The sequence below is a fragment of the Erpetoichthys calabaricus genome, chromosome 3, assembly GCF_900747795.2.
Source record: "Erpetoichthys calabaricus chromosome 3, fErpCal1.3, whole genome shotgun sequence".
NCBI lineage: Eukaryota > Metazoa > Chordata > Cladistia > Polypteriformes > Polypteridae > Erpetoichthys > Erpetoichthys calabaricus.
The window spans coordinates 85,799,237-85,827,228 of NC_041396.2; the positions used below are offsets into that span (position 1 = coordinate 85,799,237).

Sequence of the window (27,992 nt, forward strand, 5' to 3'; positions counted from 1 at the left end):
CCAGGGAAGCAGATATACACAGGGCACTGCCTCCTCCAGAGCACTAGATGGCATCCTTGGAGTGATTCCAGACCTCCCTAACGAGCCGCCTTCATTCCTGGAGCCAGAGTTGGGAGGAAGAGGATGAAGCTTGCCAAAGGAGGAGTAGAGGTGGAAGAGGAAGGCAAAGGCAGAGAAAAGAATAGAAGAAAGTGTTGTACTCTTGTGCTTTGTACGGTGTGCTGGGACTATGTCGGGGGAAATGATTTGGGAAGAGTTTTTTCCCACTTAAATAAACGTGTGTTATGCTTGAACTTGTGCCTGGTGTCTCTCTGTGTCGGGTTTGGGGTGCAAGTGCACCCCCAGGTGGTCACAATATCTATAGTGATTGAAGTAATAAAGTTAATATTTAGAGCACCTGGAGTACTAAGGAAGCGACATATGATCTGAACTGCGAGGTTTATCGGCTGAGGAGGAGAGGTCATTCAGTGGTGATAAGTGCGTTAAAGTAAGACATCAGTGGTTGATAAATGGCCTATAGCCAAGGATGTTGAACCTTTGTATGTTTAAATATTTTTGGAGACCAAAGTAATATTTGGTTCTGAGATATATCTAAAACATTGTATGTTGTCTGTGCCAATGGTAAGTCTCTTGAAGTACTAGGGAAAAGACGAGCTGTATATGTGATATTCATACGGCATTTGTGTAGGTTAAAGTGCTAGTGAGTAATTTGCTGTGTATACATCATACAGTACTTTTGTGGTTAGGGTCTTTGTGTATGTGTATTATCTATGTGTGTGTGTGTTAATCTTAAGGTGTGAGAGTAAACCAGTGTGATAAGTCGAGGATAATACTGGAATAATACAGCCTAGTTACCTGTTGCTCAATTACCAGCCTTAGCAGATGACCTAAATTTGTTTAGATTCAAAGTAATGCTTTATTGTACTCTGAGGTTATAGCGAACTATAGTACTCACTGAATACCCGCTTGTAATCTGTTTCATCTACAAGCTCTGTGTGAGCCAGCATGGGTCTGCTTTAACACATGCAGTACATCACCCTTTGCCACAATCTCACAATCTTCTCTGCCCTCCTTTATGAGGAGCATGAGTTGCTGTGCTTAAACTCTTCTGTTAGGTTCAGTTTTTTTAGTTAAAGAAGTTTTTAAAGTAAGCACCACACTTCACAGATGCACAACACCAGAAGGACAACAATATCCATAGGGAGTGCAGAGGCTATACACAAGTCTTGAAACTGAACAGCTTCTAGGCCTTAGCTGCACATTGATATCATGTTAATGATAACCAGTAAACAAATAATCTGCTACAGTAACAATGTAATAGACTGAGGTAAGCTTTTTATTATACAGTATTAATCAAAAACAGAGCACTTTATGGCTCCTGATGGAGTTTTCTATATTATTTTCTATGTGTCACATAAAAATAAAATGCAAACTACAAGGCATCAGAACTAGCTACAGTGTAAAGGTAAGAACTACTGCCTCATAATCAATAAGGTGTGGGTTTGAGCCTGGATCCTTTAACGCTTTGAATAGCGAGCTGCTATTATTATTACTACTGAGTCTGTAACACCTGGTGTAAATTTTGTAAAAGATATCTCTGAAGGGATATAAGCAGACACACAAACACTGGTGAATCATGTCTTCTTGGAATCTTGTTGTTACTTTAATTTTTTTTTTATTCAGTTTTATTCTTGTATAAAATCACACTTGTTTCATTATATCTTTGCTAAAGTGTTTATTTTATATTCCAGTAACAACTTGAATGACATCAAATCTTTCTCTGCCTCTCTCACTCTCTCTAGTGCATGCACACACAGATCCATATACGAAAATTTCATTATTTGAAAACTCTGTGTCATTTGAACATGAGTTGTCATTTGAACATGTTTTTTTTTCAATGTTGCCTAATCTCCACTACAGTGCATGGTACTGCAAATGCAAAGAGACTTCTGATGTTCAGGCGCATACATCTTCAGCATGGTACTGCCAGATCTAAACACTAGCATGGAGAATTGCTTGAGTACTGAAGCGACACTAGCTGCAGGTGGAAGTTGCTGTCACACTTCATTTATGGTGCCAAGCAGAGTGCAGCAGTGAAGGTGATGTAAAGTAGTCTGTTGTTATGGTTCTGCCTTTGTCCAGAAATGACTCCATAAGCTTTATGACCACAGTCTCTGAAAGTTTTTCTCCCATGGGACGACCAGGATCTTTTCTTAAATAAAGAGTATACATGCCCATGTACTTTGTCTCCAAATCTTATGCAATCCAAAGCTTTATGCCAAATTTGTTGGGCTTTGTTGAGATGTATTGCAAGAAAGGACAACAGACCTTGGTTGGAAATAGTTGCTCATCAACAGTAATATGTTGCCCTGGGTTGTAACTCAAAACACAGTTCTCAACAAAACATTGCCAGATGTCAGAGATCACGGCAGATCTGTTGTTTTTCATACGTTCTGCATGGGTGTCTTTGTTGTCAAAGTGCAAATGCTGCATGACAGTCTGATTGCCAGTACAACAAATAATTCTGATCAGGCATCAACCACAGCACCAACTGTAGTCATTGCTACTCTTGTGAAAAGAATGGAGATAAATGCCATCAACTCAGAGAGGGAAAGGCAAGTTTGTTGTACCATGTGAACGTGACCGAGAGAATAAAACTGAATAACAAAAAAAACACTAACTTTTACAACTAGCAAAAATTTACACCAGCTGTTACGGACTCAAATCAAATGTATTCTTTTATTATCCATCTATCCATTTTCCAACCCGCTGAATCCGAACACAGGGTCATGGGGGTCTGCTGGACCCAATCCCAGGCAACACAGGGCACAAACAGGGCACAAGGCAGGAACCAATCCCAGGCAGGGTGCCAACCCACCACAGGGCACACACAAACACACCCACACACCAAGCACACACTAGGGCCAATTTAGAATCGCCAATCCACCTAACCAGCATGTCTTTGGACTGTGGGAGGAAACCGGAGCACCCGGAGGAAACCCACGCAGACACGGGGAGAACATGCAAACTCCATGGAGGGAGGACCCAGGAAGCGAACCCAGGTCCCCAGGTCTCCCAACTGCGAGGCAGACACAAGCAAACACACCCACACACACACAACCTAGGGACAATTTAGAATCACCAGTGCACCTAACCTGCATGTCTTTGGACTGTGGGAGGAAACCGGAGTACCCGGAGGAAACCCACGCAGACACGGGAAGAACATGCAAACTCCATGCAGGGAGGACCCGGGAAGCGAACCTAGGTTTCCTAACTGCGAGGCAGCAGCGCTGAAGTTAATTCTTTGATGTTTTTATGCTTAAGTATTGAAAAATACCTCTCCATCAAAGCTCACTACATTGATTCACTCAAGGTCAGATGGAGGGTTATCTCCTCCAGTCATAGAATTGTATTACTGGGCCTTTAAACCTCAGAGGATCAACTGTCCCACATGGCCTCTATCAGGGCATCCAACAGAAATAAATTATACTGCTTATTCTTTTTCCACTCTCCCCTTTCTTTCCAATAAGGTGAAAGCACTTGTCACTGTAGTTGGAATCCAGTGATGATGCAACCACATGAAGTGGGTGGGAATTTCCATGGGACCCTTAAGCATGTTCCTTTTTTTCCCCAAAAATGACCACCATTTCATGTTTACCAGTCCAAGCAGCAAGTGTATTTGATCAGGATTCAAATCTCTGGTCATAATCCTGTCCTTGAAACGATGGAGGGTAGCAGCAGAAAGTATGCTTTCACGGAACATAATATTAATGTTGGAATGCAGCAATTAAAGTTCTGAGCAAGTTGGGTCAATATGTATTGTTGGATGGTAGAAAGCAAAGCTCAAAATGAGGAAATAATAAATTTTGCTTGTGTATTTGTGCCAACCATCTCTGTGATAATTATGTACTATTTTTTGTTTTAATTCAAGTAAATTATTCACTGATTTTGTAATTACATAGGGTTGTCAGAAATGCAGCAAACATAATATATATAATAAATGCAGTATGTAAGGTAAAGAAGGCTAAGCCAGCTGAGACACGTTCACATTCAGGCATTCACTGCTCATGGGTGCTGGTGCCATTCGCCCCTTTGCATGCAGTAGCTTCACTCAAAGCAAAAGGTATTATTTATCTATCTTAACGTAAAAATGTAAGTTCTATTGATTGATTCTATCATAATTTTAGGAGAGCCTATAGCAATCGTAAGGTAACATTTATTTATATTTTTAATATTCTTCTTTTATAAAGATCAAACTCTTATGTAATTTCTACATCAATAGAAAGCTGTTATTGTAATTATTATTTTAATACACCTGATAACAGTAGAAACAGCTGAAAGATTTTCAGAAAACTAAGATTGATAAAAACTATTTGAGATCAAGTTTGTCGGAAATAAGTCTATATCAAGGTTGGCAATTCTAAGAAGAAAAAAGAAATCTAGAAAGAAAAATGTATCTGACATGATTGTATAATTCGTTTTCCAATATGACTAGCATTTATGAGATTTTGATTGTGATATTCAAGTTATCAGTTGTTAACATTAACATGATAATATGATTGACAAGGATTTTCTAGTTTATTTGTGTCAAATTACAGAAACATTTTTATAAAATGTAAGTCATACCATTTGAAATATAGAAATTAATAATTGACTTGACATAATTCAATGTATGCTTTTTGTCATTAATATTACCATACACATGAGTGAAAACAATATATAAAAAATAAAGGGTCTACTACTCCTGAGGTGCCCACTTAATAATAAGATCCATGCAGCAGGAATCTTAAGTTACTTACCATTAAATGTCTGTTCAGTTAAATAAATAAATAACCTACAAATATTTTACCCAGTATTTTAATTTTAGGTGACCTGTTCATGTGTCTGAAATAATACAGTGTCATCCTCTTATACAACAATTAAATATTTGGTTTACAAAGTCCTATTTCAAAAATACAGTTTAACATATCTACATTTTATTAACCCTTTTCCTGAAGTCTTTATATTTCCTTTCCTTTATATTAAATGGGAGACCCCGTCAATATTTTTTCACACAGGCCTCCAATATACTAGCTACATCACTGGTTGATACCATTGTTTCTTATGCTCTCCAAGCATTTGGGCGTATCTCTGAGGTGATATTACTGTACTCCGTTCTTTCTCAGTGCTGGTTATAATTTCAGTGAGTGGGTCATCTCTTTTCTCTACAGGCTGGAGTGTATTTGCACACTTGGTGATGTACTACGTAATCGAGGGATTGAAGCATTTCAGTCTCTCAGGTCCAGCTGTGCAACTCCCTTCAATTATTTTGTTTTGTTCTTCTAGCTTAGGTCGGTGTTTAGGACATATGGACTCCCATTAAACTCTACTGTCTCCTACATCCCCTTTTCTCTTTCAATGTCTCTTTCATCTAAATACAAAGAAACATTTCCTTTATATTCAGTAATTTTTTTCATTTCTCTCAAATTCATCCTTGCTATTTTTAATTAACAACGTGATCTCCCAAACAGTCCATTTTCCAATATATACCCTACCCCACAACATGTCATCCAACGGTCCTGTAAACTTTGTCCATGTGTTCTGGGAATACCTTGTTGTGGCATCTCATTTGTCCTTTGACACTCTCTTTTAAATGCTTTCTCTCCATATTCTTTTGACCCCTCAAGCATTGCTATTGCTGGACTTTTCACTTTTTGATTTTCTTTCTTTTCTTTCCAGTGGACACTTATGATGTTGGCTTCACTGACAACAAAGTTACTCATAGCCTCATGCTGGAAACATTCTGACCAGTCTTTTTCCCTAACTTGGAAATTTTCTTTCCATAATCTCTTACTTTTAGACCTTTCTGCCATGTGGATTAGTTGCTCATCCATCTTAACTCTCCTATTCTAAGTCAGTGGGTAACTGATGTTATATACTATTTGAAACTGGAAAAAATCTAACTTGCACTTAAGAGGATCTGTACAAAACTTTTTCAAAAACTGGCAGGATCTAATCAATAACATTTTAGAATAAGCATTTAAATTGAGGAAGCAGGTTCTCTCCTATCTTTTAATCCATTTATCTTTATTCATTTATTAATTTATCTGTTTACTTATTTTGGGGTTTTTTATGTAAAACTTGAGTTATTTGTATGGAATGTTACTTGATTTTAATAAAATCAATAACATTATAAAAAAAATAAATAAATAAAAATTTAGACTTGTTTGATGCAGTCCAATTGCTGAAGGGCTGGGAAGTGGTTGATATGTGAGACATCTTTCATTCCTTACCTTTCTTATCTTTTTTACCTCTCTATTTATTCTCCTCTTATTTGACAGAAGCTCGCATCTTGACTTATACTTCAGATTCCATGTGGTTTCCTGTACTATGGAACAGTATTTTTCTTTGTCCCTCTTCTGGGTTTGGGTACGGTCAGAACAAGGTTGAGAACCAGGTGTTTTATGGGAGGTGTTGCTTTATTAATTTTTTCTGTTTATTATAATATTACACAGATTTTTTTTTCTGTCCATTAAAAATGTTATAACCAAAAAAAAGTATTCAAAACAAATTGAATAATAGATTAATAATAATCAAAATATAATTTTTAATTTGGGCATGCAATCTTGACAGTTTTCATAAACTGAATTTAATCATTTGACCACAAGAGAAGCAGATAAGTAAATTTTTAATTCATGGCTTTCTTTTTTGTAGATATTGAGAAAAGACTAATGAGATTTTAACATTTACAATACTAAACTTAGTGAATGCAAAGGAAATAACTAATTGGAATGTAATGAAAAGTGAGGCTTTTGTTAATAAAGCAGAAATGTTAAAGCTCGAGACACTGTAAGGGAGCTGGACGAATTATTGAGGCTCACTGAAATCCATGATTTAAATTCTGTACAATATCCAGCTAAATTCTACCTAAAAAGAGTTGCCGGTTAATGTTAGCTATGTTTAAATAAGCCAAGGAAGGTATCATTTTGCAATAAACACAGTGCTAGGTGTCAGTTACAATTTTTTCAAAGAAGAATTAAGACCTTTTTGAGTGTGCCTTCCATTTACAAAACTTTATTCTGTCATTGCTGGTTTGGGAATTTTTTTTTCTTGTTTTGTATCTGTTTTTAGTTTATACTATGTATCTTCTGTTATGGGAAACGCCATTGTTAGCAACAGAAGTTGCATCATATAATGTCAGCAGGTCACCACTATTTAAGATAATTCAGCTTCATTGAAGATTCTCGATATCAAACTGGCTAAATTTGCAATTTTAAGGTTTTTGGTGGCTGATATGTGCGTTGTTTTTGACTACAATCTTTGGCATTTTATTGCTAGGCATTCGTTGGTTTTTCTGGTTTTGATCTTATCCTATGACTAGAGTATGATTATTTCCTAGACTATGATAATGTTTAATCTCCTAGTGATTTTTTTTAAATTTCATCATCTTACACTGGCAATATCTTTAAGAAACAAAAAAATAAGCTTTCACATAGTGACAGACTTTGAGTAATCATAAGTTTTGATGTTTTTAGTGATTATTCTCTAGCTGTTTGGGTATCAACACTGAATAATGCCAATAATAGTGCTTAGAGACAACTTTTCAAGTTGAAAAGTACTGTATATACTGGATGAAACCACTTCTCTGAAGCTATAAGTTGCTCCAGGGGAAGACAAACAATGAAGTGAAGTATACAGTTGTTCTCCTCGCTCGGCAAACTCCATGACGTCATCAGCGCCTTAGAGACAGCTCATCACGATGCTGTTTTTATTGCAGCTGGCGACTTTAATCAGTGCAATTTACAGACTGTACTCCCTAAATATCACCAACACGTGAACATTCCCACCCATGAGAAGAACACACTGGATTACGTTTACAGCAACATACGCGGTGCATACAGGGCTGCACCCCGCCCCCACTTCAGACAATCGGACCACATCAATCTGTTCCTGTACCCAGACTACAGAAAAAGGCTGAAACAAACAAGCCCTAACATTAAGCAAGTTAAACTTTGGACCCCAGATACTGAGAGCACCCTGCAGGACTGTTTTGCTTAGACAGACTGGGATGTGTTTAGGGTTGCAGCCACTCTAGAGGACTCTTCTATCAGCATACAGGACTATGCTGAGTATGTGACTGGGTACATTAGCACCTGTATTGACAACATCGTGCCCACAATACCAGTCAGGAAGTTCCTCAACCAGAACAACCAGAAGCCCTGGATAAACAGTCAGGTACGCCACATGCTGTGTGCCCACTCTCTTGCATTTAGATCGGGCACTGAGACGGAGTACAAAGCTGCGAAATACGGACTAAGAAAAGCTATCACAGCAGCCAAGAGGCAGTACAGAGAGAAGCTGGAGGGCTTCTATTCTACTGCTGACTCTGGAAGTATGTGGCAGGGCCTACACCACATACACAGACTACAGGACCACCACCAGCACAATTGGCTCCACAGACAGCATGCCGGATGATCTCAACACTTTCTACACCCGCTTTGAGACATCCAGCAACAGCACAGAGTGAAGACACACACGCCTGGACCACCTAACCCCCCCTCCCCTCCCCCAACGGTCTCTTCAGGTCAGGTACACAAAGCACTAAGGAAGATCAACCCCCGTAAGGCAGGAGGACCAGACAACATACCTGGGCGGGCTCTCAGAGCATGTGCCAACGATCTGGCTGATGTTATCTGCTTCATCTTCAACCTTTCCCTCAGTCAGAGCATCGTTCCGTCCTGCATTAAGACTACAATCATCATCCCCCTGGCTAAAAAAAGCCCACCCACCTGCCTGAATGACTACAGGCTGGTAGCACTCACTCCAATCATCATGAAGTGTTTTGAGAGAGTGGTGCTGGCCCACATTCAGAGCAGCATACCGGACACTCTGGACCCCCTGCAGTATGCCTACCGGCCCAACAGGTCCACCTCAGATGCCATCGCGGCTGCACTACATTATTCCCTCTCCCATCTTGAGAACAAAGACTCCTACATCAGGATGCTCATTATTGACTACAGCTCCGTCTTTAACACGGTTATTCCCCCATAAACTCACCCATAAACTGTCTGCACTTGGCATGCACCCCACCCTCTGTGACTGGCTCCTAGACTTTCTGACTGGCAGGTGCCAGTCTGTCAGGATTGGTAATAGGTTTTCAGCCACCATTATCACAAACACAGGCACCCCACAGGGATGCGTCCTCAACCCCATCCTCTACACCCTGTTCACCCATGACTGTCACTGTTTTGTCATTTGGTGTGGACAGCAAAGAAAGAATTTCATTGTACAGGAAGATGTGTTTGAACTCTTAAAATGGCAGAATCTCACAATAATGGTTTGCTGTTTGCTTCTTCCTAAAACAACTTGGATGTGTTGTTTTGCAATGTGTGTACAATCTGAAAACATGGATCAATGCTTGATAACATTTTTGTCATTTTTAATTTTTTTTTGTCAAAAAATTGACATGTTTGGTAAGTTTTAATGCTTTTGTTTTCAACTTGGGACCTCTGTACCCTTCATCTCCATTACAGAATGCAAAAGCAGGCCATGCTTTTTTAATTTATAAACAATGCTTCGCTTTAGAGCACAATTTTGTGTGGCAAATTTATTTATACAGTGGAACCTCAGTTCACAACCATAATTCGTTCCAAAACTCTGGTCGTAAACTGATTTGGTAGTGAACCGAAGCAATTTCCCCCATGGGATTGTATGTAAATACAATTAATCCGTTCCAGACCATACGAACTGTATGTAAATATATATTTTTTTAAGTTTATAAGCACAAATACAGTTAATTAAACCATAGAATGCATAGCATAATAGCAAACTAAATGTAAAAACATTGAATAACACTGAGAAAACCTTTAACAACAGAGAAAACTAACACTGCAGTAGTTCACGCTATAGCGCTACCAACCGCTGGCTAAAAACACTTTTTTTTAATGAGTTTTAAGCACAGGGAAAAAAATGAACATTTGAAAAAATCCGTAATTTAATAAACCACCAAGAAAAGTAACATTGCAACAATGTATGCTACAAACCGTTCGCTGTAAACAGAAGTGAAAACAAAATCAAGCCCAGTGCATTCTTTAACTGCCTTCCTACCTATGCTATGCGTCCCGCCCCCTCTCTCTCTCGTGCTGCCTGTGTGTGTACGCGCGTCTCTCTCTCGCTCACCCTGCCTGTGTGTGTGCGGGCGTCTCTCTCTCGCGCTGCCTGTGTGTGTGTGCGCGCGCGTCTCTCTCTCGCTGCCTGTGTGTGTCTGTCTCTCTCTCGCTGCCTGTGTGTGTGTGTGTCACGCTCTCTCTCTCTCTCTTGCTCGCTGCACAGGAAATGCACAGGGAGAGACTGAACATGTACAAACCGAAAGGGAAACTGGCTTGTTCGTATACCGAGTGTGTGGTCGTGAACCGAGGCAAAAGTTTGCTGAACTTTTTGGTCGTAAACTGATTTGTACGTGTACCGAGACATTCATGAACCGAGGTTCCACTGTACCTTGATTGAGAAGAAATAACTTTGACCTTATTCTGTGTTTGTGAATGTGATTTTGAAGCTTAGCAAAATAGAAAAGATACCATATTAAATATGAATTGGTTGTTTCATCTCATTGTTCATTTATTGTTTAATTACTGTAAAAATTAAGTTGTACTTGGAGGGGTAGAAACCATTGTAGATTGGTGTACACAGTTGAAGTTCATCTTTCAAGTCAAAGGTCTGCCCTAAGTAGGTAGACTACTTGGGCATCTGTGTTTTTTGTTGGTTTGTCTGATTTGTTTCTAGTATACTTTTACAACAGATGTGTTTAAAAGAATAATCATAATATTTGTAAAGTGGTGTTCATAATTTAAATAAGATAAATGGAAGGATCTGTCATTGAGAGACAAAACTGTGAAATATTTTAGTAATTATGATGAAAGCAAATTCCAGTCACACCTTTTTTAAACTTGACCTCAGTTGTCTGTTGCTTTTACTTTTTCAGTGACTTGCAACTATGGAAACGGGGGCTGTCAGCACACCTGTGATGATACTGAACAAGGCCCCAAGTGTGGCTGCCATATGAAATTTGCTCTGCATTCAGATGGAAAGACCTGTGTAGGTGAGTAGGTTTCTATTCAAGGGCTTAGGGGTTGGGATTTTTAACCTTATAGTGAATAGAAGAATTCACTTGGGTAGATGCTTGTGAAGTCTACTTCTTTGGGTAGAGAGAGGATACTGGGAAAAGCTTTGGCTTAGCAATATTACCTCCATCTTGAGTTGTCACTTTTTAACCACCTCTTAAAAAAGTGCCAAAGGCTTTTCTTCATTTTAAGGCAGATTATTTTATTAACCAACCACATATAGTAGTTGCCAAGTATGCATGCATAAAACCTTCAATTACGTTCTGTATAACCAGTAAGATGTTTGACATCCATGGAATTATCGATAATTAACTGTTTTTTGTTAGGCTTTGGGCTTTTTTGTGGTATTTATATAATTTGCTCAGGCCTTCCTCATTGTAGTTTCTAAATTAAGCATGACCTGAGTAGTCCATCTAGTTAAAACATTGCCTTTGTATTTTAGAGACCATCCAATTTTTCCTCTGTTATTGCTTCAGCAAGGTTATGAAAAGAATGCCATGTAATATGAATATGCCATTATGTACAAATCTGTTATAGTGTCAGTGCTGGTTTGGCAATTAAATATAATTAATTACCTTAATATTAACATTTTATTTTTTCTTCAGTATTAACCTCCATTGTGAGTAGAAATGGTATTATTTGAGCAGTGGATGTCCTGGTGTATTTGTTGGAAAATATTTGATTGAAAGCAAAACCTAGTCAGCATTATTCATCTTCAGTAACTACCTGGTACTAGTGTTATATAGAATGCATGTATAGAAGGACGAGTAGAACTACTATGTGTTATTAACACCTTTTTCCATACTGTATTATTCAATTGTGTAAGAATGTTTTAGCTGCATTCTCTTAAAGAATGTGCCGTTTTCACTCTTGACAAAAAATGGAAAGAATAAATTAGAAATGATTAACATGGTTCAAAAGCATGAAGGAGAGAACTGATTAGATTAATACATTAGAACAATCTAGATGAGAACAGGCCATTCAGCCCAGCAAAGTTCGCTAGTCCTATCCACTTAAAAAAACATTAAGTCTAGTTTTGAAATTCCATAAAGTCTTACTGTGTATGACACTACTTGGAAGCTTATTCCAAGAGTCTGTGGCTCTCTGTGTAAAGAAAAACGTCCTAATGTTTGTGCAAAATTTACCCTTAACAAGTTTCCAACTGTGTCCCCATTTTTTTGATGAATTCATTTTAAAATAACAATCTTGATCCACTGTACTAATTCCCTTCATAATTTTAAACACTTCAGACATGCCACCTCTTAATCTTCTTTTGCTTAAACTGTATAGGCTCAGCTCTTTTAATCTTTTTTCATAATTCATCCCCTGTAGCCCTGGAATGAGCCTAGTCACTCTTCTCTGGACCTTTTCTAGTGCTGCTATACCCTTTTTGTAGCCCAGAGACCAAAACTTCACACAGTACTTCAGATGAGGCCTCACCAGTGCATTATAAAGCTTGAGATTAACCTCCTTGGACTTGTACTCCACACATCATACTATGTAAACTAATATTCTGTTTGCCTTCTTAATGGCTTCTGAACAGTGTCTGAAAGTTGATAGCGTAGAGTCCACTACGACTCCTAAATCCTTCTCATAAGGTGTACTTTTGATTTTCAGACCTCCCATTGTGTAATTCAAACCTAACATTTTTATTTCCTATGTGTAATACCTTACATGTACTGACATCTGCCACAAATCTGTCCAAGCCTATATTCTATCCAAGTCCTTCTGTAATAATTTAACAGATTCCAAATTATTTGCCAGTCCACTTATCTTAGTATCATCTGCAAACTTAACTAGCTTGTTACTTATATTTCTATCCAAAACATTTATATATATTAAAAATAGCAGTGGCCCTAGCACTGACCCTTGTGGAACACCTCTCTTAACATCAGCAAATTCAGATAAGGTTCCCTGCACCATCACCCTCTGCTTCCTGTGTCTGCGCCAATTCTGCACCCATCTTCTAACCTCACCCTGAACTGCAACTTCCTTTAGTTTGATGCCCAACCTCTCATGTGGCATCTTATCAAATGCTTTCTGAAAGTCAAGATAAGTAATATCATATGCTGCACTTTGACCATATTCTTTTGTTGCCTCCTCATAGAATTCCAGCATGTTAGTAAAAATGACCTTCCACTTCTGAACCCATGCTGACTGTTCAGAAAAACTCCAGTACTTGCCATGTGCTGCTCAATTTTATCCTTAATATTTCCTTACATTCATTTTCCTGTGAAGTACGTTAGGCTTACTGGCCTAGAGTTGCTTAGGATCTGGCCAGTCACCTTTTTCATATAATGGGATTTGCCATTTCCCAGCCCTTTGTAATCTCCCCAGTGAGCAGTGACTTCCTAAAAATAATGTTTCAAGGTGTTATATATGTACTTGCTATACTTCTTAAGAACTCAAGGGTAAATATTATCTGGTCCTTGTGATTTGTTTGATTTCAGCCTATTCAGCTTGTGGTGGCTCTGAGGCTAAGGATCTGTGCTGGTAACCCGAAGGTTGCCGGTTCGAATCCCCATCACTGCCAACAGAGATGCTACTCTGCTGGGCTCTTGAGCAAGGCCCTTAACCTTCAATTGCTCCGGGGCGATGTACAATGGCTGACCCTGTGCTCTGACCCCAAGGGGTATGCGAAAAACCAAGTAATTTCCTTCGGGATTAATGAAGTATAATAAAATAAATAATAATCTAAGCAATACTTCTACCTGTAAAATTTCTAAATCACTTAGAACCTCCTTAGCAGTCTCATTCACTGCTGAGATGTTATCCATTTCCTTACTTGTGAAGACCTCAGAAAAATTCAAGTTTAGAGGCTCTGCTATTTCACATCTTTTAATTCCTCTTTACTATTCCTGATGCACTTCACCTCCTCCTTGATGTTTCTTTTACTATTAAAATACTGAAAGAATCTCTTAGGGTTGTCTTTCATCTTATTTGCTATATTCCTTTCCAGCTGTCTTTTAGCCACCCTATCCTTCTTAATGGTTGCCCTAATGTTCTCATATGCCCTACTATTCACTTTGGAGTTACAGTGGAACCTCGGTTCACGACCATAATTCATTCCAAAACTCTGGTCGTAAACAGATTTGGTCGTGAACCGAAGCAATTTCCCCCATAGGATTGTATGTAAATACAATTAATCCGTTCCAGACCATACGAACTGTATGTAAATATATATATTTTTTAACTTTTTAAGCACAAATATAGTTAATCAAACCTTAGAATGCACAGCGTAATAGTAAACTAAATGTAAAAACATTGAATAAAACCTTGAACAACAGAGAAAACTAACACTGCAATAGTTCATGCTATAGCGCTACCAACCGCTGGCTAAAAACACTTTTTTTTAATGAGTTTTAAGCACAGGGAAAAAAATGAACATTTGAAAAAATCCGTAATTTAATAAACCACCAAGAAAAGTAACATTGCAACAATGCACACTACGAACCGATCGCTCTAAACAGAAGTGAAAACAAAATCAAGCCCAGTGCATTCTTTTACTGCCTTTTCTACCTTATGAGTCCCGCCCTCTCTTTCGCTCACGCTGCGTGTGTGTGTGTGTGGCTCTCTCTCTAGCACTGCCTGTGTGTGTGCGCGTCTCTCTCTCTCGCGCTGCCAGTGTGTGTGTGCGGCTCTCTCTCGTGCTGCCTGTGTGTGCATCTGTCTCTCTCATGCTGCCTGTGTGTGGGCTCTCTCTCTCGCGCTGCTTGTGTGTGTGCGTCTGTCTCTCTCTATCGCGCTGCCTGTGTGTGGGCTCTCTCTCTCGCGCTGCCTGTGTGTGTGCGTCTGTCTCTCTCTAGTGCTGCCTGTGTGTGTACGCAGCTCTCTCTCTAGCGCTGCATGTGTGTGTGTGTGTCGCACGCTCTCTCACTCTCTCTCTCTTGCTCGCTGCACAGGAAATGCACAGGAAGAGACTGAACATGTACAAACCGAAAGGGAAACTGGCTTGTTCTTATACCGAGTGTGTGGTCGTGAACCGAGGCAAAAGTTTGGCGAACTTTTTGGTCGTAAACCCATTTGTACGTGTACTGAGACGTTCGTGAAGCGAAGTTCCACTGTATTATTCTTATACACCTTATACAGCAGTTTTTTTCTTTGCAGCTTCTTTTTTAACTCTTTAGCAACCCATGGCAGAGTTTTTTTTTTAAATTTCAATTAATTCCAAATTTAGGTATGTACCTGTCCTGCAATACATGTAAAACATTTTTTACATTTTTTTAGAGGCAGATAATATTCCATACAGTCAAGTCAAACTTAACAAGGCAACACTAAATTCAACCCCTGCCCGAGAGAAAGAGAGGAGAGCCAATAACAAAATGCTACTCTATAAAAGGAACAAGAAAGGAAGAGTATCTGTTTCATTGAAAAGGAAGCTTATTCTAAAATGTTATTGATTAGATCCTGCCATATTTTACAAAAGGTTTGAACAGATCCTCTAAGTGAGAATTAAATTTTTTTTCCAATTTCAAGTAGTATAAAACATCAGTTACACACTAACTTAAAATGATGGGGTGGAATTCTTTCAGTTAAGTAAGATAAATCTGTGTGCTAACAGTGTAATAAAGGCAATTACAGTTTGTTTGTCCTTCTTCTCTTTAAGTCCGGCTGGGAGTACACCAAACACAACTGTTAATAGGTTCAGAGTGATTGTGACACCAAAGCTGTCTGATAGTATGCAAAGATTTTTGTCCAAAATGTTGTTAATTTGGTGCACGCCCAGAACATGTGGCACATTGTGGCTGGAGCTAGAGTGCAACGTTTACATATTGCCCTGGCAACATTTTGGACAATTTTAATCGAGATAAATGTGCTTGATAAAAGATTTTAAGTTGAATGATTGAATGCTTTGAGCATATGGAGCTAGAATGTATTCTATGTATCGCTGCCTTCCACTCCTTTTCTGAAATATTAAGTGACAGATCCTTTCTGTACTGAGCTCTTGGGTCTTTGAAAGGAAGGGAATTTTAAGATATTTTTAGAAATTGTAGAGATGCCATGTGAGTCTTCAAGACTGATAAGTATTTCTTCTAGAACAGAACAAGTTGGGAGGTGAGGAAATTGAGCAGGTTGTGTTTAGCAAAGTTTCAAGCTTGAAAGTAGTGTAAAAATTGTGTTGGTGTGAAGTTGAAATTTAAGCGTAATTGTTCGTAAGATGCGAAGACATTATTGGTGTACTGGTCTCTAAGTGTTTTAATCCTGGACATTTTCCAGACATGTAAAACATTTTTAAGCCCATTCCACTGTTCCTTGGCTGTCTCTACACTTAAAAGGTTATGCCAGTCTATTCTCCTCCTCCTCTTTAGACTTTGACACATCTGTTCAAAACTTGCCCTACCAAAGTTAAATTTAACAGTTTTAGATTTTGCATCTGCACTCATATAAAACACTGAGAATTGTATTATATTATGGTCACTTGACCCTAGTGGATCAATCACCTCTACATCCTCAGTTCTATGCTGATTATTATAAAATAGTAAATCCAGACAGGCTTCACCCTGTGTTGGTGCTTTAACATACTGTGTTAAAAAACAGCCACTGATAACTTGTAAAAACTCTTGTGCTCTGCCATCTGTGGGGTTATCATTGACTGTAATGAGAACACATGGTAGAGAAATGTAGTGATACAGAGCTTAACATTGTTTATTCATAGCCACAGGCACGAGGGTTAAATTTCCTCGTGAACTGTTAACTCAAAATCAGGCCAATATCAGTACATTTAGTTGTGTGCATAAATGTGTCTTGTGATACTAGTATCTTCTCCGTAGCTGCTCCATGCCTTGTGCCCAGAACATAGGTTCTGACTTCTACCAACTCTGTAGTAAAATAAGAAAGTTTTGAAGTGATGAATGGTTAGGTGTTGCAAGAAATAAATCAAAATCAAAATGTGGTGGTCAAAACAGAGCAGAGGTTCAAGAGTTCATAGGATTAGCAGATTCTCCTGTAACCAATATGAGCCAGTGGTAAATTTTGTTGTTGTAGCTTATAATGAATAATATGTGTGATTAAGTTTTTTCATATATATATTTTAAATTATCTGCTGTAATGCAAGTATGTTCTGGTGGCACAGTGGGCAGTGCTGCTACCTCACAGAACCAATATCTTGTTTGTGAAATCAATGCCTTATAATTGCACATGTGGCGTTTGTACATTTGTGCATTGTTTGTGTGGATTTTCCTCTGAGTGCTCTAAACCCCCCTAATCCCCCCACCCCAAATACCCAAAGATGAGTCGCCATGTTTTAATGCTGGTTCCAAATTGGCCTTGTGTGAGAAAGAGTGTGGGAGTGTGTGTATTTGTGAGGGCTTTCTAGGACTGTTTACTGCTGTTTGCCAGGTGAAGACAAAATAGGAGGTACTAGTGACCCAGAATTGGATTAATCACTATCGGAAATGTTATGTTCTGTTTTGCAATACCAGTGTTCTAATGCACATCCATATCTTTCACTCATGTTAACAATGTTCCTCGATATGACAGGTCCACCGAACAAGACAGATGTTCTACACAATCTCTTAGATCATATAGGCTATGTTCTTAGCAATCTGTAAACAATACATTGCACATCAAGCGAATAATGGCAATAAAAAAAGAAATATGGGAATCACTGACCACTAGCTCAAACTTTTATCTAAAATCTAGTGTACAGTGTTAATGACTGATTCACTTGCAACTGCAATGTAATTTGCAAAAGTAGAATTTAAAAATGTTTTTCTTAGCTGTTTATTCTTGTCTAAAGAATATTTTTCACTTGAAGCCATCTTTCAGAGGCTGTACACATGGTTAAACCTTCATATCTGTATAGAGAGCAAATTGAAATATGATTAATACTGTTCCCAGACTGCAAGCTTCACAGTCACAGCTGTGTTGGTCAGATTTTATCTATGTTAAGTAGAACTGTTATTGGTGATTTACCACAGATACTCGCGTATAAGTCGAAAAATGTATGCCTTAAAATTCATTCAAAAAAACAGAATCGACTTATCCGCGGGGCAACACAATTGTCCATAGAATTTGGGTAATGACATTGTACACTCAACGCTTCACGGTGTTAAGTCACCGGTCATCTGCCGTTTCCCATGGTCTTTGAAATAATTGTAAGCCAGCAATACTATTGCTAATTAGCTAGTTTTTTTCTAAATTCATTAAATAATTCTTTAAACTGTGAAATACTTGAATTTGAGCATTAGCTTTTGCAGGTTTTGGATAACAGACATACCATTAGCTGCCACGTGCAACCAGATTTGAAATCAAAAGAACCAAGGCAATGCACGCTATCAATGCGATGCAAGCGCAGCCCGCGATTCAAAAAATTTCTCTGCCTACCTGTTTGTCTCGTCTGACAGTAGCTGAAAAGCAGCATCAGGAGAGAGCAGCCTGAAGTAGTCCAACAGCGGGTGATCTGTCGTGTCCAACAGAAAGCCATGTTGTCTTGTGAAGTCCGGTAGCTGCATCGGTTGCGCGAATGTGTTCAGCTGGCGTGGCATTGGCTGGTGTCCGATCATGCCAGCTTCTCACTCTCTTGCTCGATTCCTGATCACTGTCAATAAAATCCGATTCTGAAAAATCAGAGTCTGACTCAGCGATAATGTGCAAAACATCGTCTGCCGAGTGTTTTCTTTTCTGCACTCGCTTCGCTCCCTTGTTACATATCGACGCCATCTTGCCTTTGTTTAAATTTGTTTACATTTAGCAACTCACGCACACACAAGGATTAGTTGCCGAGTCAACGAGTCTAGCATTTCTCCAAGCACAGAGGGCATGCCTGTGACGTGACAGTGAGTTTTGTCGCCATTAACAGCTGATTGTCGCCCTCTATCTGTACCTACCTGTTTGTCTCGTCAGACAGTAGCTGAAAAGCAGCATCAGGAGAGAGCAGCCTGAAGTAGTCCAGCAGCGGGTGATCTGTCGTGTCCTACAGCAAGCCATGCTGTCTTGTGAACTCCGGTAACCAGTTAGGATCAATGTCTGGGTATTGCTCCCACACGAACCTTGCCGTAGCTGCATCGGCTGCGTAAATGCGTTCAGCTGGCAGCCGATCAGCTGGGGCGGCATTGGCTGGTGTCCGATCAGCTGATGCCGGCTTCTCACTCTCTTGCTCGATTCCTGATCACTGTCAATAAAATCCAATTCTGAAAAATCAGAGTCCGACTCAGCGATAATGTGCAAAACATCGTCTGCCGAGTGTTTTCTTTTCTGCACTCGCTTCGCTCCCTTGTGACATATCGACGCCATCTTGCCTTTGTTTACATTTCGCAACTCACGTACACACAAGGATTAGTTGCAGAGTCAACGAGTCTAGCATTTCTCTAAGCACAGAGGGGAATGCCTGTGACATGACAGTGAGTTTTGTCGCCATTAACAGCTGATTGTCGCCCTCTATCTCTGATAGCTGTCAAGTTTTACCCACGACTTATACGCGGGTCATAACAAATTTCGTAATTTTCGGCTTAAACAATACACTCAACTTATCTGCGAGATCGACTAATACGCGAGTGTCTACGGTAAGTCAGACAAATCACCAAGACCACATTTATGAAATTAAAAAAAAAATAACCTGGAACAATTCATATTTATTGAAATCAGACAGATTGCCATAACTAGGTAAAATTTGCTGAAATTAAACTAATTACTAAGAGTAATTACTAGGAGTACACATTTAAACAAAACATCTCTCTACATGAAAGAAAGTTGTGTAGACTGAAAGGCAGCAAATGTTATCCCATTATAAAAAAATGATCATTGAGTTGATCTAAATAACTATAGGTAAATAGTCTTAAGTTTAGGGAAATACAGGAGTCCCAAATGCACAAGTGCCAAAGCACTTTCAAAACTTGCCCACTAGAGGTGGAAAACACAGTTAAATATCCCAACTAGATATCCAAAAGGCAGAGACAATTCTTTATAAAATAAAAGGTTTACTTTAGCAAAAGGCTTTGTAAGCCCTAAAGCTCTGAAGAGCACAAAGGAGATGTCTGAAGAGGCAAGGCAGATAAGTTCCAAAACAGAATCAAAAGGTGGTGGTCGAAACAGAGCAGAGGTTCAAAAAATATCAGTAAACACATTTCCAATACGAAATCCAGAAGTGAGGTCAAAAACAGCAAGCGTTCAAAAGCCGGAAAAATCACAAAGCAAAACCACAGAAACACAAGAAAACATTCCACTCCCAAGCACATTTAGTGAACCGCCAGGAACTATGGGAGGCCATCCCTTAAATAGGATGGAGGGCCTTTCCTGGCGGTGATTGACATTGTTAACGAAAGAAACATTAATACAAATAAATGATCCAAAGTTAAACATAACTGTGAACCAAAGCCAAGGGAAAAATGATGGCTGAAACATGACATTAAATTTGTAGTGTGGGTCTCTTACCCAGCTGGGATGCCTTCTTAAGGAAAAGACTGGGGGAAGGAGCTTGCACAATGCAATACTTCCCCCGGGACGACATAAGACAGCCCCTGTGGCTTACTATAGTGACACGTGTTTTTCGCATGGACGCTCATCACTGCTGTGTAGCCATTGCCAGGGGGCGCAGAGAGAATGGCTGAGCCCTCCTCAGCAGGACAGCTGCCACACACAGAAGTACGACCGGAAGCAGATCACATGACACCTGGGGCACTTCTGAGTGCTCTATTATCTGTTCGTTATTTCGCCTTATACAATTTCTTGTATTAGGAATTTGTTAGTTTTCGCATACCCCTTGGGGTCAGAGCGCAGGGTCAGCCATTGTACAGTGCCTCCGGAGCAATTATAGGTTAAGGGTCTTGCTCAAGGGCCCAGCAGAATATGATCTCTTTTGGCAGTGACGGGGATTCGAACTGGCAACCTTCTGGATACCAGCACAGATCCTTAGCCTCAGAGCCACCACTCCACCTCACTCCATTCAGGGAGCCAGAGTCGGGAGGAAGCGGGCGAAGCTTGAGAGGAGTGGAGACGGAGAAGAAAGAGAGAGACAGAGAGAGAGAAGAGAAAAGAAGAAGAAAGGGACTGTGTACAAGAGCTACAACAAGTCTGAATTGGTTTCAGCGTGTAGCATTGTCTTAATTACTGTTTCAGTTAGATGTTGTCATAGTCATTCAGCGCAGTGTCGCAGTTCGAACAACATGCTAACATCAAGTTCATGTGCAATTTAGGGAAATCAGCTTCAAATACACTAGCTGCACACATCTGACTCAAATGGTAATTAAAACAGTACTACACGCCAAAACCAATCCAGGCCTGTTGTAACTGGTCTACAGATGTGCTGTGTTCCCCTCCACAACAATGTGTGCGTAATCAGATCTCTCACTCTCCTGCTCTGTCACAATTCCGGGAACTATTTTACTGCCCCTTGTAGGTCCAAAGTGAAGAAACAATTGAAAATCAGCAAAAGGCAACATTTAACAAAATGCGTATATTTTAATAAATAATTGTTTAGTTATTTCAATTTTAATAAATGAATGTGGCTTCTGTTAGTGAGTGTTACTGGGTGTGTGAATGTATACGGAGATATACCATTGCCTTGTCTAGGGCAGTCCAGTGATGAAGGTATTCTCATGATGTAAAATTGGATCAAAAATAATTAGAATAAGAAGAAACTGATAAAGCTGGGTGAAAGGAATAGTTTGTTTTTGGTTCAAATATAGTACACAAAAATGACATTTGGTATTTAAGGAGATATGTCAAATGAAACAGCACTACTTGACATGTACACTCAGTGTTCTACTTATGTAGCTAAAAGGTCTAAAACATAATTGCTGTGGATCAAATGTATGAATATAATTTTGAACTATCCCTCATAAAATACATTTATTTTGTTCTAATTTTAAATAAAATAAGGCATTGTTTTTCCATTGTGTTATGGCAGGTGTGGTTAGGATTATCACAGCTGAGCAAGAGAAGATGGCATGCTAGTTGTGTACAATAAGTCATCACAATATATTTTTCATTAAGCAGTAATTGTCCATTGACTATCTGATAAATAAGAGAACATTTTATTTCAATAAGGTGTGAAGAAGAGACTTTCCCCATATATGCAACCCAGGAAACCAGGTGCCTGATGTCATTGTTCACAAACAATGTTGAACTGTTGAATTAGACCATGTTTCATATCAAATTTAGGAAGTGTGTATTTTGCAGATGTTGAATTCCATTCATTACCTAAACAACTAATTGAAATGTCTTGTTCCACCCATACGGCTATACTATGAATACCTTTATTATCACTAGATAGTATACATACTGATGTAGATAGTGAGGGAAGTTTAGGAAACTTGTGTGTGTTGAAAGAAATGTTTTCATAAAATTTTATATTTTTTCAATATATAAGGTTGCCGGTTTGAATCTCGTAAATGCCAGAAGTGATTCCATTTCATTGGACCCTTGAGCAAGGACCTTAACCTGCAATTGCTCTATTATGGGTATGATGTTAAACTGCATCCTGCCCTGCAAGCAGGTCCTCCAACTTGCAGGGATAATTTAGGGGTTGATGGCAGCATTGGTACTCCAGCCAATGTAAAAAACCTCACTCTGTTTCATTTCATTCATACTAGTGTAGTGCTGAGGTGTTACTAATTGCACGGCTGTATTCAGCTCCTAAACTGGGATCCTGACATGGTTCGTTGTGTGGTGCATGCTTCCAACTTACTCCTCCTGCTCCAACAAATAAATCTCTAAAGGTCCCAGATACTGGGTATATGCTGTGTGGTAAATAATGTGTTCTTTGGGATGGTAGAAATATTGTTATTTTGGAACAGCTACATATAAATATATATTTATATATACTAGGGGGCTTCGCCCCCTGCTCGCTTTGCTCGCCAACCCCCGTGTTTGGTTTTCCGGATACACACTTTTAAGATTTTTTTTCTTTGAATTGTTGCTATTTCATTAGTTTCACTTTTATTTCAGAACTTCTGTAAAAACAATATTTGTAATCTTGCGAGTCCCAATATGCTGAATCTTTTTAATGAGGTCAGAGTAGGTTTCTCTGTTTGGAATTTCAGCACAGACAAAACGATCTACATCATCAGCAGTTAATAATTTTTTTTTACAAAGTAAAAAAGTAAGTAGAGTTCTGCATTGGACTCCTGTCTGTAAAGTCGTGCTATTTTCCTCTCACAGTTCCAAAAGTACATGGGGTTACCAAGGTGATACCCCAGCTTTTGTCTAGGTTGTTGTACAAGGGCTAGACAGAACGTTTTTGACTCCTGGGGTAAATTTAGCTTTTTAAATAAGCAAACAGATAAATATATATACTGTACATTAACAAAGTAACCAATAAATGCAAGTGCGGTAAACTCCGTTTTTGAAATTCTCAAGATTCTTTATTTGTCACATGCGTAGTTATACAGGACAACACGCAGTGAAATGCATCCTGATACGCTTATCAAAAACTGTGCAAAGTTAGAAGAATATCAGTTAGATTAACAAAAAGTCATAGATTGAAAGATAACAGTATAGTAGAACATAATAAATAAGTAAAATTATGTGAATAAAGTAGAATTAAGTATTAAGGTGCAATAGTGTAGTAATTATTGTGCAAAACCAAAGTTAGACTGGTGCATAGTTAAATGAGGCAGTTTGTTTGCGCTACTGCGATCTTTACTTTCTTTTTTTATATTTTCTAATTTTCCTACTTTCATATCCTTTAACTTTCTCCACATGTGTATAGCGCCGTTTTTTTTTTGTTTTTTTTTGAGCCTTTCTAATTTCACTGGTTTCATAGTCTCTAACCTGCTCTGCATGTGTTTAGCGCCAACGTTTGTAAACGTCTTCATGAAGTTCTACTTTGTCTTTTACTCATTGTCTTTTAATTCTGAGCGGGATTGGACGTACTTTTTTTCAATTCCACTTGTTCCGGGCTGATAATTACTTTCCTTATTTTCTGAATTTGCACCTCGATTATTCTTTTTTGCACTTTTTTCTGTCCAATGCTTTTGAGTCTCTTTTATCCGTGCTGCTTTCTTCTTTGCTTAGATGTCGACATTTAATTTATAATGTACTGTCCTTATACGCTTTATATGCACTGAGAGCCCTGGATCTGTGTGTGCTCAAATCCTTCACAAGACTGAATGTTTTGCTGCCTATTGTCCTATTTGATAGATTGTAAGTAAGGCGTGTCTTTGGTCTTGCGGGTCTTTAAAATGTCTTCCGAGAAGATCACGTATCGTAGACTTGGTTTTTGCTTTCCAGGACAGGATTTCTTTTTATAATAGATAGATTTGTAACCCAGTAGTATAACTGAGACTTAGTTACCTCAACATACAAATTTTTTTCGATATCTGAAATTGTTTTTTCCAGTGGTCTTTTTTAATTCCAAATCAGTGAAACTGTATTTTTTATAATTTTTTAACAAATGAATTGTTGGTATAGTACATGCAGGAGTATGCATAAAAATGTAAATATTTTGGGAAAATATATTATTTAACAACAATTAGCTCCTCTCAGCTAATTTGAGAGAAAGACGTGAAATTATTTTGAAATCACTGTTTAATTTTGATTCCTAGGTGTGTAAATACTGTAAAATGGTTAAAGAGAATGTATAAAGTGTATGCTGATGTGCAGTGCTATTTAAAGGAAGTAATATACTGTTAATCAGTTAAACTAATATTCTGTCTTTCTCAGTTTATTCCCTGTATCCACATTCTTTTGACGTTACCCTGTATCTTAAATTAAGTGTATTGTCCAGTATCTATAAGTACTGTTCATCATATTTATATGTGTTGTCTTTAACCAAGAAACTTTGTATATCAGCTATTTATCTTTTATTTGGTGTTTAATATTTTGATGTTAATTTACTTTCTGCTATTGTGTTCCTCTTGTTCCATTTTGAATATCCATGAAGTTCTCTGAACAGGGGTAAGGTGCAATCAATCAATCTTTAACCACCAGTATGTATCTAATGTATTTAGTACACAAGAAAGTGATGAATGTGGGCAAGTAATATAAAGCACCATATCATCTGTTTAGACACAGTTTTTTCAGGTTCTTCCTCTATAAATTCCTGAATCTCTGGTTGGTTAAGCATGTAGATGGTGAGGGTTTTGGTAGTGTTGGCAAACAAAAACAGTGACAAAGTACACTCTGTCTAGTTCCATATTCCAAAACTACATAATCAGTAATCATATTATTTGCATAACCAAAATCTTCTAGGTTGGAGTGTAACAGTTCGTGTACATACAGTATATGGGGATCGAAACTCAAATTGCACTTCATTAATAACATTTTTTTGTGTGCAAAGATAGCAAAACTTAATGAAGCTATTTTATTTTTGTGATGTATATTGCTTTGAACAAAGATTAGACAGTAATTGTCTGCCTTCAACAAAGTTAGAACTTGTGAAATAATAAAAGGAAACACTTTATCTGTTCTGTTTGTGAAAATATTGACCAGAAACCTAACATTGATGTTTAGTGGGGTAATTATCCTGTAGACCAGGCATGTCAAACACGCGGCCCACAACAGAAATCTGTGCATCCCGCATGACAGATCCTAGTTAGCACTGAACTTGTACAAAATGATTACTATCGTTTGTGATTGAATCATTCTGCATCTTTGGTGTTACTTATTGACTTTTCTTACTTCTGCCTTCTGACAAAAGCGCGTTTTCCCATGGCATTACGGGACCGGAAACGTCATCTGCTAGTATAGCCACGAGCCTTGACCAAAGTTAATGAGCCGCAGCGTTACAACTGAAGTGCTAGGCTGCAGCAGGGGTGGCCTTAGGCATGTGCAAACTGTGCACCTGCACAGTGCCGCCAAATCCCAGGGGCCGCCACGCCAATATATATTGAATATGAAACAGAAAGAGAAAATAATGACACAGCTGACGGCAATGTGGCCGAAAAAAGTTTCTGTTTCTTGTTAATTAGTATGCTGTATTTACAAATGTCGCTAGAGTCGGAGCAGTAAGCTATGTGTAGTATTATAATGTTTTGCCGTAATGAGAATATCATGGGCCGCCACTTGGTTTTCAAGTTAAGGACACGCGTATGTAGAAGCGTGTCATGAGCACGAGGCAGCTATGCAGTATCCGCAACGGATGTGGCCATCCACCGTGCATAAGATACCGTATTGACATTGCCAGGCGAAGGGGCCACCGATTCTTTCTCTGCCCAGGACCGCCACAAGCCTAGAGCCGCCCTTGCTAAGGCTATACTACTGACTGGGCTGCTGAGACTGGCCACTGGGCAGAACTGACCATCACGAGTAGTAATAGCCCACATATTTTCACGTTTTTTTGCTGTAGTTTCATGTAATTTTGTGCAAGTATTGTAACGAACAGTTAGTGGACGTGAGAAGTTGGTGAATTGTTTATTAACATATTTTTGTGATTTTGAGTTTGTAAAATTATTGTAGGTCAGGTGGCTTTTTGCATACCGGCTTATTTTACAATATAAACTTTGAAGTAAACTTAGTAAAGTTAAATTTGATTTTTGGAGGATTTGTTTTCCAACTTGAATTACTGAGCAATGAATTCAGTGAGCATTTTCGTGATTTCAGTTCACACAAACAGGGCATTGCGCTGTTCTCTTACAACGTTGAGAATGCGCCTGAGAATATCCAAATGGAATTGATTGAAGTGCAGACAGATTCTATTCTGAAGGCAAAATACAATGAAGTTGGTGTGCCAGGCTTGTATGCTTGCCTGCCACCCTCGTATGTGCAGATCCTTAAGTTGGCATCGAGAGTACTGTCAATGTTTGGAAGCACTTACCTTTGTGAGCAATTGTTTTTCGTTAATGAAAGCTACCAAAACCCCCACATCACTCAAGACTTACCGTCGAGCACCTTTCATCCCTCATAAAAGTTGCAGCTGCACAAGATTTCAAGCCTGATATTGACAAACTGGTTACTAACAAGAGATGCCAAGTGTCGGGACAAAATAAATAAATCTCACACTGGAAGGCTCCTATATAAGCAATGAATATAATATAATGAATATAATATAATAAGGACTTAACTAAGAGGCTAAGACTCTAATTCTATACTGTTGTATGGAGACTGCATGGAAATAAATTGCTTTTCTTTAAACTTTAAACTTTAAGTGTTACATTTTTTTAAGTTTTCAGTATTGGAAAGAAAGCTACAGTAATTTTGTATAATAGTATAATAGTATTTGTTACAGTATGGCTCGCTGACACACGTATGGCAGTCGAAGCGGCCCACCAATAGTAGTGAGTTTGACATGCCTGCTGTAGACAACCACTCTATAAGGATGTTATTTCTAGGAGATACTGTTGTAGTGTTTTACAATTTAACAATGAATGCAGCTGGCACTAACAAACCTAATTTAATGGTCAGTATTTTGTAAAGTCCTTCTGGATGGATGCCATTCTGGGTAAAATGTCTAATGTCTAAATATACTGTATCAGTTATTTCTGTTTGTTCATATAATTTGGACTAAACTGCATTGTTGATTTTTGCAATAGCATCCCAATCTTCTTTCATATTTATTTTAGTGACTTGCTTCTTTTTAGACTTATGTACTTAATACATTCCTAATAAAAATCACTATGCCAGAGAATTATTTATAGATCTCAGTTCAGATTTTAACACTGCTGTACCAAAGCTAATCATTAAGTTCCTAGACCTAAAACTATAACGGCATTTTGGACTTTCTAACTGGAAGATGCTGGTCTGCAACACAGACATCCCAAGAAGTAGTGTTGTAGGATTTTAATTGATTAATAATCAATAAGATGGCCACCCATGAGGATGCCATAATAATGTGAATAAAGTAGAATTAAGTGTTAAGGTGCAATAGTGTAGTAATTATTGTGCAAAACCGAAGTTAGACTGGTGCATAGTTAAATGAAGCAGTTTGTTTGTTTGCGCTACTGCGATCTTTACTTTCTTTTTTTATATTTTCTAATTTTCCTACTTTCATATCCTTTAACTTTCTCCACATGTGTA

General features: G+C 38.5%; 1 protein-coding gene across 5 annotated transcripts in view; it reads left to right on the forward strand.

Annotated features, from left to right (window-relative positions):
- scube3 (signal peptide, CUB domain, EGF-like 3) overlaps positions 1-27,992 on the forward strand; it is a 458,024-nt gene that overhangs the window by 316,122 nt on the left and 113,910 nt on the right. For all 5 annotated transcript variants that reach the window (XM_051924638.1, XM_051924639.1, XM_028797022.2 and 2 more), the window contains one exon: positions 10,961-11,077. In XM_051924638.1, coding sequence (XP_051780598.1) covers positions 10,961-11,077 — 117 coding nt within the window. The remainder of the gene's footprint in view (positions 1-10,960; positions 11,078-27,992) is intronic.